Genomic DNA, 12,482 nt, shown 5'->3' with positions numbered 1-12,482 from the left:
GTTGTCCATTTTAATTAGAGTCCGATCGAACTTAACTTGAGAGGACAGTCATCGGATAAGGGTCCATTTGAACGTCTCAGCATCTGAGTATCTGGGCAAACATTGCATAAATTAATCAAAGTGGAAGGTAACATGAACATTCGATGGGTCCATTGTCGGTTGTTGGGAGAGGGCAAGCGATTAGTCTGCAAGGGATACGGGACTGACTAGTCCTTTTGCTTCGTATCGAATCGTATTTCCTCTTTCTAGGTATCCAGATAAACCTACTCATTCGTTTGCAATGTCCGCTACTGATTCATTGAATCTTGACTTTTTGATTTGATTCATTGGGAATAACAGTGTTTCCTAAAGTTATGATTGCAATTGGAAATTATTTGCTTAAACTGTAATGCTTATGTTTAATTGTTTACAGATGGTAATAATATAGATGATAAATAAATTATGATAGAATGTTAATAACATTAAAAAAGTCTAGGATTCACTAAGAATAGAAACAAGTTTGAATTTTAACCGTCGTTGTAGCTAAAAAATGGATGAGGATATAAGTGTGTATAGCACACAATTTTCCCAATTTTCCGACACTTTTAAAATTGATTATAATTTTATTGTTATTCGTCAAATACAAAAGATTCAAGCTTTGTTGTACTTTCTGCAAAAATTAGCCAAATTCAAAATATTACGTAAGCTATGTTTTCGAGAGTTACACAGTTCATTGAGGAATGCCAATTAACTGGAGAAACTTTCAATTGCCGCCAAAGATATTTCGAAAACTCCTTTTAATATATCTTGAACATGAGCATATCTTTACCTAACACGATTATTCTAGCGTTTAAGAATCATTGTAGCCCTCTCAACTAAAGAAAAGTGAGATCTTTGTGAACGTTGTTTATAAACGGTTATTTGTATGAGAGTTATCGCAGCCCCGGGAGATGCCAAATTGTACCTACTACATGCAATAGGTGATAAGCAGTTAAATTCTATAATTCTATCTAATAATAAAATGGAAAGCTTCGTTTGCGGGACTGATGGCAGATTATTGAGAAGACGCGCTGAGAACCACGCTTCATTAAGTAAGTGCGTACTTCTGCATGGTATGAATGGGTCAATGAAAGTCTCATCATATCTAAGGAAGTCGTAAGAGATTTAGATACAATATCTGTGCGGGTTGCGGTATTTCTTAAACTTACAACATATGTAGTTGACTTTCTTCTCCATGTATTCGTGCTGACTTATACTTAAAGCATTTCCCTTCAACATTATTAACATGACCATTCTGTTAATAGGGTCCTTCCACTATTAATGCGGAATATGAACTTGCAGTGGTTATTGGATTTGTATTTATGAAGTTTTGGATCGAATGAGGAATGAGAAGGAATGGAAATTGCTCCGGGCTACTTATGACCTGTTTTTTACTGAACTTATCAGAAATTTTACACCCGATAAGGACCAGGGCCCTTCCAGTTCATCATACTACCTAAGGCTTAGATAGTCTCCTCTTCGCCGACAATTCATGCATTGATACTTTCCAAAGTCTATCCCAATATTCTTTCATTTTCGCTACGTTGCAATTTGTCAAGTGATTTGAAAAGCAGCTCCTTCCTTATGTTATATTATGAGTAGTCTGGAGTAGATTTCGCAATGCTGTCACAACCGATCGTATACAACAGGAAGTCTGTTTTCCAATGTGTCCTGAATTTCAATCACAGTTGTTTAATTGGGGAGAGGATAGTTAAAGTAAAATGTTGAACAATATTTTTTACTCGTCTGCTGGCATTACTAGTGCTGATTTGACGCGGCTTAGCAATATGTCTCAACTGATCGCACCAAAATTCCAAACGAATTTTCCATAATGTCCTCTTATCTTGGGAGCCGGTATCAGGCAGTATACTAACTGAAGGAATCCTTCCCTGGCTGAGGAACATTTAAATAGTGCAGTGTTATGCACCAACGAAGATTTTCGATGCAGAGGAAAAAGGGGCAGCTCAATCCAGTCCAGGAGAGGCTTCCTAACGGGGCGGGAATCACGATCGTGATGGGAGATCTTGGGCATGTGATGGATAAACGTAATCTTAGGGACCGTAACGAGAATGATAAGAGGTTTGCGGATTTCTGCAGTTTCTATCGCCTTATTGCTCGAGCGCAGAGCATGTCAACTGATCGGCAACGTACCTTTAATCAGATCGACCATATAGTGATCAGCAATAGATTTAGGAGTCGCCTTTTGGATGTGCATAATAAGAGAGTCGCAGACATCGGCCTCGAGCGTGAGTATCACTTGATCATCTTCTGGCAACAGCGGAAAGCTCAACCTAGTGGGTTCAAAAGTGCTCTGCGACCTTCCGAAGTTGCGCCATAATATATGGTTAACTGCTGGGATATGGAAGCGGATAGAGGAGCGTAGGGAACGGATAGCCCTTGTTATTGCTGCAAGTAGGGAAGAACGTCATACGTTTGAGATCCGATACCTCGCAAAATCCTAGGAAGTCAAGCTTAGCTCGCCGTGACAAAAGGGTATTCATAATTGCACTGATCAGAGAAATAATAACGATTTCGCTACCATATACTACATCACGACAGAACTTGCATGTGGTCGCAATTTTCTCGATGGTCCTGTGGGAGACGGTAGACTCCTCATCCACAGCAACGAGCAACTTGAGAGATGGATAGAACATTTCCCCATGATTTTCGAAGGTATTATATCTGGGAAAGTTCCATCTCTTTTCGATGAAGTGGTTAGTCAGCGTAATATGCGGATAAGGACTGCCTCCTCAAACAAAGAGAAAATCATGTCCAAACATCAATGAACTCCAGCGGGGGAAGCCACTTGGTTTAACAGTCTTCCCACGGAACTCTTCATCGCTGCTTCGACTGACTCTGCAGGTCTGCTTCTTCCATTTACTTATGAATACTGGGAGATCTTTCCCAATGAATGGAAGAACGGGATAATCGTCATGATTTCGAAATTTCCGCCTTGTCATCGGCTAACAGGCCATTTACCGGTAGATGTATTAATTTGAAGGCGGAAGTGGTAGTGGATAGGGCACACTTTAAGAAAGGGCTCAAATACGTTGTTCGCTACGCCGTGCAATGAAACCCACTTTCCCAGAGTGGCCGACGAACGGGTTGCCCTAGAATCAACTGGCGCAGAACGATAGAGGAGGAGTTGGGCCCTCGAGAAGACTGGAAAGCGGCGTGTAGGCGTGGTGGACACATTATGCTCCATTTGGGAGGTGGTGGCCACCATATATATCTCTGGAAGTCGGCTCTAGCCCCGAGCATCTGAATCTTTGCTAATTAAATTTTATTGCGTTGGATTAACTCCTTCTCAACTGTGCCGCTCGTTAAATAAAGTAGCCGATGGATTGAAAAACATAGAGAGTGAAAGTAGAGAAGATTGATATAAGCAAATATTAAAGTGGCACGGTTTTTTGCTCTTTGTGGCAATGGGGTTTAGGTTCTTTGTCATCTTTGACTGAAATTTTAAATAAAAGCGCTTGAAGGTAGTTCTTTTTGTATTATTGGACAGAGTTGTAAATGTAAAGAGAAAGCGAACTATCGAATATCTATTTATCTGCCTTTCAAAGCAACTTCAGGGTAATCTCTGACTCTGCAACTTCATCTTTATAATCGGGATTCGACTGAAAAATAAATCCCAATAAACAATCATTGGAAAATTGAGGAGGAGTGTGGAATTTACTTGATACTACTTGAGAACCTGAAAGTCGATTTTATCTATATGGGAGGTTCCTCCGAAATCGGGGCATCGTACCTTCATCCATCGACAGAGCGCTTCTAAGAAGAAATATAAATTAAGCATATTTATTTTCAGGTTAACTTAATTCTAATTGTAAACTAAAGACTTATGACACTGTGAGGATTCCTTTTGTCCTAGGAGATTAAAATTGATCTTATCAGCTATATAGGATAATTGAAATCAAAAGCTAGAGAAAAACGTTTCGTTCTTTCCAACTTTGGGAAACACTGCACAAGAATATTTTTTAAACCGCGAAACAATGCGTTGCTTCACTTTGTTGCGTTCAGTTAACAAAAGTTCTTAATTGGGCCTCGACCGGATTGAAAACATTTTTTCCGTTCATCTCAAGTAAACTTCAAAAGATTCGAGCGCTTGCTTGTCCTTAATGCTATTCTACACTTTCAATTTCGTTCTAATCAAAATTCCTGAGCTGCATCCTTAAGTGGAAATGTGGGTACTACGGCTGTCACCTACAAGGAAAGAAATTCTGAGTAAAACAATCTCAAAACACATAGCTTGCCTTGGATGCATAAAAAAGATTTAGTATCCATTTGCGCCTTTAATTAAACGCCGCGGTTTTTGAATACGAGATAAGTAAATTTGCAAGTGCGCGAGAATCACACTGTAAGGAATAATTTGCCACTAATTGTCTTGATATTAATGATAAGACCCCGGCAATGCATCGTCAAGACTGAAACTGGTTCTTGGTTTGTGGTCCCTGATCGAATACGCCGCTGTGAATATCACTTTATGTATGAAGCTGGCAAATGCAAAATCTGGAAGGCACGAGTATGTTTGGAAACTCATATGTACCCCTCTTGAAAAATAAATGCATTTCATCGGCGGATCTGAGCATGATCATTAAAATGCATTTTCGATGATTCTAAATTTTCCCAAGCAAAATATGGTATTAGAATAAAATTAAATATGGTATGAAATCAAACTCTGAAGCTCTTGTAGTCTACTTCAAATTTCCAAGAAGTTTCTGAGTCTCTATGAATTGTTAGTGAGTTTTTTGATGCACCTGAGCAGTGTGATGGATTGCTCAGTTGTTCCGATTCTTGGAGTATCCTCCTTTGTAATGTCCCAAATCAATTGAAATAGCACCGTTTTAAGCTATTAGTGCCGATTCGAATGCTATACGCTATGCTGACGTTACTCTCAGCCCAGATGTGCATTGCATAAACATCGGCATCCGCCGATTTTGCATGTAAAGTGAATCATCCCATATTTTAGTTAAAAAAAACTGTACCGTTTGGGCTTGTTCTGTGTAAGGCCTAGGAAATTTACTATTAACTTGTTCAGGGTATAGAGTATAGAAATTTAGCCTAGTGTCTATTTTGTACGGATAGAGGAGGAAGTCTAAGAAAGATGCAGTTGCGCCAGGTCATAATAATGGGCGGGATTCACCTCAACTAACAACGAATCTTCTGCCCTTATCTCCGCGAGGCTTCCATGTAATACTGGCACGACGAGTCAACCCCAACAGCTACAATTCACTTGTCTGACCCACTTCCCAGGCTCGATCCAAATGGAATGGGGAAACTCAGTTTGGCATCGCTGCTCCAGGTGTTTTGATTCGAACTCATCAACTCTGATTTTGTTGTTCTTTGGTCTTTTTTCTGGTCGGTAGCAGGCTCAGCTCATCTAGAATGGACTCGTGTCTTTCTTTAGTTATAGTTTTGGTCCGAGTGGAGTTCAGGCTAATTTGCGCTAGTGGGTCCTTATGAGAGGGAATGCGTGGCCATACTATTTTCTTCACGATGGGTGCAACTTCATATCGGTTCCGGATATCGTCACAATGTGTTGTGCTCCTGATCCAAAACAACATTTTTCTCCATTACTGCGAGACCATAGAGGGCGATAGGATGGACGGCACTGGGTAGATTTTGGATTTGAGACCTTCGTTGATATGTCAATTACAAAGAACGTCAGCTGTATAATGTCACTTTATCCAAATTTCGCTTATACGTGTGGCAATTTTATAGTGCAGCTCACCATTAGTTGAGAATACCCATCCGAGATGCTTAAATGAAATGAAATGTAAAGAGGTATCTCTCTATGAACCGTATATTGCGTCAGTAGATTTGCAGTTTTCAATAAACCCGGCCAGGTTGATGGTAATTTGAGCAATGTCGCGAATGCGGTTTTCAAAACTTCACTCAAAAACCTTGAAGCTATTGATTAACAGTCGAAGCTAAACTTTCCGTGGGGCGCCGTTTCTCTTCCCACATTGGAATGGTCATGCTTTTTTGCCAATTAGATAGTGTCTTTTTTTCCTCAATAACCCGTTCAATAAAACATTTATTAACAAGTAAAAGGTAGTGAGTCTCGGTAAAATCGGCAATTTGCTTGCTAACTTCATTGCGTGGACTGAAACTTTTACCCCCATAGCACCGGTTGCCCTCTGCCTTTTTGTCATCATGATTATCCAGATCACCCGGAAAGACGACATTTGTGTTTACAGGCACGTTACATTTCTTTGTGCTCTTCTTGGAATCTGGTCAGTTTGTTTTGGGCGCATATGCGGTAAAGAAATCAATAGTGAGCTTCATCAAGGGGCAATAAATTGCTCGACTTCTTGAATGGCGTCACGGCGTTCCCCAGAGACGACAATGCCGTTATCACTATCATCTCATGGGCTACTTACCTTCTGTTCAAAATTGAACCGGACTGTATCATTTAAATTAACCGTTGTTGACGTATTGTTTAAATTTTTTTTTATGAAGAGATCTAAGACTGCAATAATTTTAGTTGTCAATTTTTAGTGTGATCTGCAACGTCATTTCTTTGTAATCACTTAGCAAAAAGTAGGCGGCGAAATATTTTTGCGAATTTCATTATGGATAAAAAACTTGAACAAAGAGTGTGTTTAAAAAATTGTTTTATAAACGGAATGTCTTGTCCAGACGCATTAAAAATGCTGCAAAATACCTATGGTGGATCTGCTCTATCGCGTACGCAGGTATTTAGCTGGTATAAATCGTTTAGAGAGGGCCGTACATCCATTGAGAACTTGGCCCATGCTTCCCGTCCAGCGACATCGGTAAATGACGAAAACATCGAAAAAGTAAAGAAAATTGTATCCGAAAATCGCCGAGTGACCGTAAGGGAAATAGCTAGTGAACTTGGCATATCGATTGGATCGGCGTACAGCATTTTACATGATATTTTGGGGATGCGTCGGGTTACCGCGCGGCTTGTGCCAAAATTGCTGGATTCTCTTCAAAAACAACGTCGGAAAACTGTGGCTGAAGAGATGCTTTCTATGGATGATAGGGACATTCAGCACATCATTACTGCTGACGAGACTTGAGTGTACGAGTATGATGTTGAAACTACTCAACAATCTTCGGAGTGGCGCTATCCAGATGAGCCGAAACCCAAGAGACCACGCCAAAGTCGGTCGAAGGTTAAAGTGATGTTAACTGTTTTTTTCGATAGTCAAGGTGTCTTGCACTCGGAGTTTCTTCCCGAAGGTCAATCAGTAAATGCACAATATTATTTGAGTGTCATGAAGCGTTTACGGGAAAATATTCGCCGAAAGAGGCCAGAATTATGGAAGGACAATTCGTGGTTTCTGCATCACGACAATGCACCGGCCCACACATCAGCGCTTGTATGTGACTATTTGAAAAAAAATAACGTCAATGTCGTCTCACAAGCATCATACTCGCCCGATATGGCTCCTTGCGACTTTTTCCTATTTCCCAAACTTAAATTGGCGCTTCGTGGAAAACATTTTGAGACAGTTGAAGTTATAAAAGAAAATTCGCAGAGGGAGCTAAAGGCCATTACAAAATCAGCATACAAAAAGTGTTTTGAAGATTGGAAAAGACGTTGGAAAATGTGTATTAATTCCGGTGGTGATTATTTTGAAGGGGATAAAATAAATATTGAAGAATAATTAATTGTTGTCGTTTTATTTGCACAGTCCGGTTCAATTTTGAACAACAGGTATTATAGTACAGAGGTTGATAGCCACTTTCACTGCATTTATATTCTATAGCGAAGCTTTTGGGACTACAACAACGAGTTTTTTGTTGACTGAAGATGCCGATGCGCCTCTTCTGAAGAGCTCTTGCAAGGTCCTGTACATCGCGCCATATAACTTTTGTTTTCCTCTACTCCCACCCTAATTTATGTCAATCGGTCAAGTTTGACGCCGTCCTCGGCAAAAGCAACGCTTGTTAACTCTTCTCAAACATACAAATTGATCGACACCTTGAATGCTTTACCCACCAATGCAGGTATGAATTGTGTGACGATCAATCAGGCTGGGAAGTTCGGTATTATCGGTCTTTGTCTTCACCTGAGGCAGATTCTGGAACATCACATCAACCACAGAATGGGTTCAGCAGCGTCTCCAACATTTTCCTTGTAGAGCTTAAAAGAAAGGTAGGGAACGCAAGGTGATTTTTGCAGTTTTGGTAGCAGAGTTAACTCCATCTTTTCCAATGGATCGGAAATACTTCTTTCCACAATGCACGATTCAAATGTGCTTATGAATCACACGGACCTGGCATTTTTTCTCCTGTTTCGGGGTTTCCTTGCCCTTTATCAAAAATACCCTCGCTCGTAGATAAGACGATTCCAACGTCAAGATTTTCTAGTTCCGTCAGAAGTTTGATTTTCGGCTGTGGTGCAAGCGGCTTCGTCGGGTTGTAATGTTACATTATGGTTATTTGCTGCCACAGATGAATCACCTTTCTGATCGAATTGTAACCCCCTTCTAGGTCCGAAGAAAATGCTTTATCCTCAAAAGCTCCTTGGACCAGATGAGGTATGCTTGCGATGATTCCCAGGAATAAAACCTTAAAAAAAAGAATAAATTGGCAATGTTGTACCCTCAATAGGTCAATAGAAGAAGAATCCTGGCAAGAAGGTATGAAAATCGAGTGTAGCATATGAAAACCAAATTGGGAGCAGCATAGGGAAATGAAGCACAGCCACTTTTGAAGAGCTTATTGAGGTTAATTCAATAAGCAAGCCTTATTTCTTACGAACATCGACTATACCAAAGTCACAGTAAAGAAATACGAACCAGAAAACCGGAAGCTGGACAGTTCGGGCGCAAAAGGTTTTATGGTTTTCTTTTGTAAAGTTTGGATGCTCGTTCTCCCTTTTATACGTAGTTAACTCCAGGATACAATATGCTTATATACATACGACATAAATATGGGGTTTTGTTCATCTTAAACAAATGAATACTGCACGTTATTATCTTCTTATCCTTCTTCATCAGCCTTTGTCGCGTTCAGAAGCGTCATCTTGATCGGTTGCACTATTTTGCTCTGTCGAAGGCCTGATCCAGGGTCGTTGTTTCGACTGGCCTTTTGGCCGTTTCCCACTGATTCCGATGTTCAGATCAATCTTGGCAAGGGAATTCTTGTTACCGCGTAATAAATGACCATGTAATCCAAGGTGCCTCCCTCGTAATTTTTCCACCATCAGTGCAGTTCCATATCAATCGCGAATATTCTTATGTGATCATGGCATGTTGCGCCACTAGTCCAAGGCAACATCTTCGTCTCCATTACCGCCATACGGGGTTTATTGTTTCGTGTGTTGACCAACACCAGAGGCCGATAACAAAGAACGTCAGTAATGGAACGCCATTTCATCCAGGTTGTACTAACGCGTGAAACCATTTCATAATGCAGTTTACCATTAGTAGATAGCATTGATTCGAGATATTTAAATCGCACAATTCTGGGCAGGTTACGGCCAATAACAGTGATAGTCCCTGCTTCATTAAGATCGTTTGTCAAAAATTCAGCAGCAAATTCGATCTGAAACCGCCTTGCATGAGGCGATCATTCCAGTTTTGATCAAGCTGCTTGAGATCAGCTTAACTATTGCACGCTAGGAAAACATCATCTACTTAAAGCAGTGGACGTTGGATGTCCCGTATTATAGTGTCCTTAACAAGAACAAAAAGGAGTGGCTAGAGGGCGCCTGCTTGATGAACACCGACAGAGACACAAACCAGCTCGGGCTTTAATCTTGCGGTAAATTACGCTAGAGCAATTTTCCCCAGCACGCCAGGTCTTCTGGCACTAGATGTTACGTTATCTCTTATTGTCTAAATAACCAATATTTTCTTCTATATTATCACTTATACATACGTCAATTTCGTACTTCTAGGATGAATTCAAAGGTTTTCTTCCGAAAAAATTTCCAAAATATATTATAGTAATATATGATTATTGAATTTATTTGAACAGAGAAAGCAATAGATTGTATTATGACATTTTTCAGATTTTTCGGTTGGTTCTGAAAACAAGACCTGCTTCAATTTCTCGGGCACACATTTTGAGCCCTTATTCCCTATATTTCACCCAATGACAGTGATAAGATCAGATTGATCAAATTCTGATTAACAAAATTGCCCCAGGACAGATAATTTCAACCAAATCGATTTTAATTAGGTTTTATTTCACACAAAATCTTCACAAAAAAGAAATAAGAAGAAATTTCAGTTGGTAACTTTTATACAATATTATAATGATTCTTTTATTATCGAATATATATATCCAAAAATGCTCCATACATTGCGAATATGAGAGTGCAAGGGCAACATTTTGGTACAAATTTTCTTTAACAATGAAGAACGTGATCAAAATGCCAGCTAATTAATGCATAGAAAAAAGAATAAAGGATCATAAATTGGAACCCAAATGGAAGGTGTTATAATGACATGAAAACAATGGAGACTGGGATATTTAGGTTATTATTATTGCTAACAAAGCATGTCCTCATATTTTTACTCCATAATAGAAATCGACTGTTTTGCAATCTGTTTATTTTGATGTGTTTAGTGAAATAATTTGCATAATATTAAAAATTCGAATCGGGGTTTTGTCCTCGAAACAATGAACTGCAAACATTTTAGCATAGAGAGAGGGAAGCTTTGAAGCCGCTAATGGCCCATTAGTAAGTGGTTCTGTAACGTAAATTTTAGACCATTTACAGAAATGTTAAATTATGCAGGCCGTTGTGTATATTTAAAGAAAATGGAAATTTTCAAAATTTATTGATAATTAATTTTGTATTGACAGGATAGATAAAATTTAAATTTTGTTAACTCTTATAAATATTATAAAAGGTGAGATTGAGGGCAAGAGGCGAGTTATATCTGTAAACTGCCAAAAACAAGCCAGTTTTTTAGGATTCCTTTTCCTATAGAAATGTTATGTTTTAAATGTTTTAAATTATTTATTTTAAGTGTTGACTAGGTATATTTTGCTGAAGTATTTCAATATGGAGAAAGAAAGGTAATACAGCACAATGTTCAAATTACCGATCGATCCGATTACCTTCTCATACCTTGAAGATTTTTGAACGTATTCTTGACCATCGTATTCTTGAAATGAAAACCATGGATCAAGCCGGATATGTCAAGAATTGCGGAACAATACACATTGCGCGGTTACTCATGGAGAAACACCCTGAGTAGCATCGCCCTCTTTATATTGCATTTCTGGATCTACAGAAAGCGTTTGACCGTGTGCCACACTAATGGGTCCAACTGGTCTATCAGTTCGAAGTGTGGCGAGTGTATAAAAACCGTTTCGTGTCTCTGTTGGTGTTCATCAAGGAAGCGCCCTCTCACCACTCCTCTTTGTTCTCGTTATGGACACCTTCACACGGGATTTCCAACGTCCAGCGTCCTAGACACTGCTTTATGCAGATGATGTCTTCTTAGCGTCTAGTAGCAATAATTATCTCAAGCAACTTTTTGAAAAATGGAATGATCGCCTCATGCAACATGGTCTCAGATTGAATCTGAATAAAACTTAATTTTTTACGACCGATGCCCATGAAACAGGATCAACCATTGTCAATGTCAGTGAACTGCTCAGAAGTGAGCGATTTAAATATCTCGAATGAATGCTATCGGCCAGTGGAGATCTGCGTTGCTTCATTTAGCTGAACCTGGATGAAGTGGCGTTCCACAACTGGTGTGCTTTCTAATCGACGTATCAACGAACTTCTCAATTCTAAAATTTACCGCAGTGTCATCCGCTCTGCTGCCCCCTATTGTTCTGAGTGTTGATCGACTATAAAAGGCAATGAACGGCATCTTGCGGTAATGGGGACGAAGATGTTGCATTGGATTGTTGGCGCGACATGTGTGCATTACATTCGAAATGAGGATATTCACCATCGAGATGGGTTTTCCATCGATCGTGGAAAAATTGCGAAAAAGACGTCTTCGATGGTATGGTTACGTAATTCGCGCTAACGAGAATTCACTTGCCAAGGTTGGTCTGAACATCGAAGTTGATGGTAAGCGTTCAAGAGACCTGCCGAAACAACAGTGGCTTGATACGCTAGATGGGGATTGAAACGCCACGCGATTGGATCCAGGGCAGGCTTTTGATGTAACAAAATTGCGAAACCGATGACGACGTGCTGACCCTGCTTGTGAACGGAGCAAAGGCTGAAGAAATAGAAGAAGAAGAACTGAAGTGTATTGTACTCTTAAAAAAACGAAATGGCGGCAATATTTGCACCTGCTTTAAGGACGTTGCTATCGGAATGCCAAATCGTTGTGCAACCGATACTAAAAAAATCAAACATTTCACAATTTATTATAAACGTGTATAGTTTCTAGTTGAACCTATAAAATGTGAAAAACTTAAACATGTTGAGCTTTAAACAAAAAAAATGGCAATTTTCACTAAAATTGTGATTTTCACGCCTTAAAAAAATATTTTGGTTT

At 39.5% G+C, this 12,482-nt stretch overlaps 1 protein-coding gene across 1 annotated transcript; it reads left to right on the top strand.

The window, feature by feature from the left end:
* Positions 1–6,674: 6,674 nt before the first annotated feature.
* LOC119648511 (protein GVQW3-like) lies at positions 6,675–7,070 on the top strand. Its single transcript, XM_038050279.1, has one exon. The coding sequence runs from the start codon at positions 6,675–6,677 to the stop codon at positions 7,068–7,070; it is 396 nt and encodes a 131-aa protein (XP_037906207.1).
* The last annotated feature ends 5,412 nt before the right edge of the window (positions 7,071–12,482 follow it).

This window comes from Hermetia illucens, chromosome 2, assembly GCF_905115235.1.
Source record: "Hermetia illucens chromosome 2, iHerIll2.2.curated.20191125, whole genome shotgun sequence".
NCBI classification, from domain to species: Eukaryota; Metazoa; Arthropoda; class Insecta; order Diptera; family Stratiomyidae; genus Hermetia; species Hermetia illucens.
Note: the sequence above shows the minus strand (reverse complement) of the source record. Positions and strands in the feature narration are given on the sequence as shown.

Excerpts from the sequence above, each read along its gene's own strand:
- LOC119648511 (XM_038050279.1), top strand. The coding sequence starts at position 6,675 with ATGCTGCAAAATACCTATGGTGGATCTGCTCTATCGCGTACGCAGGTA.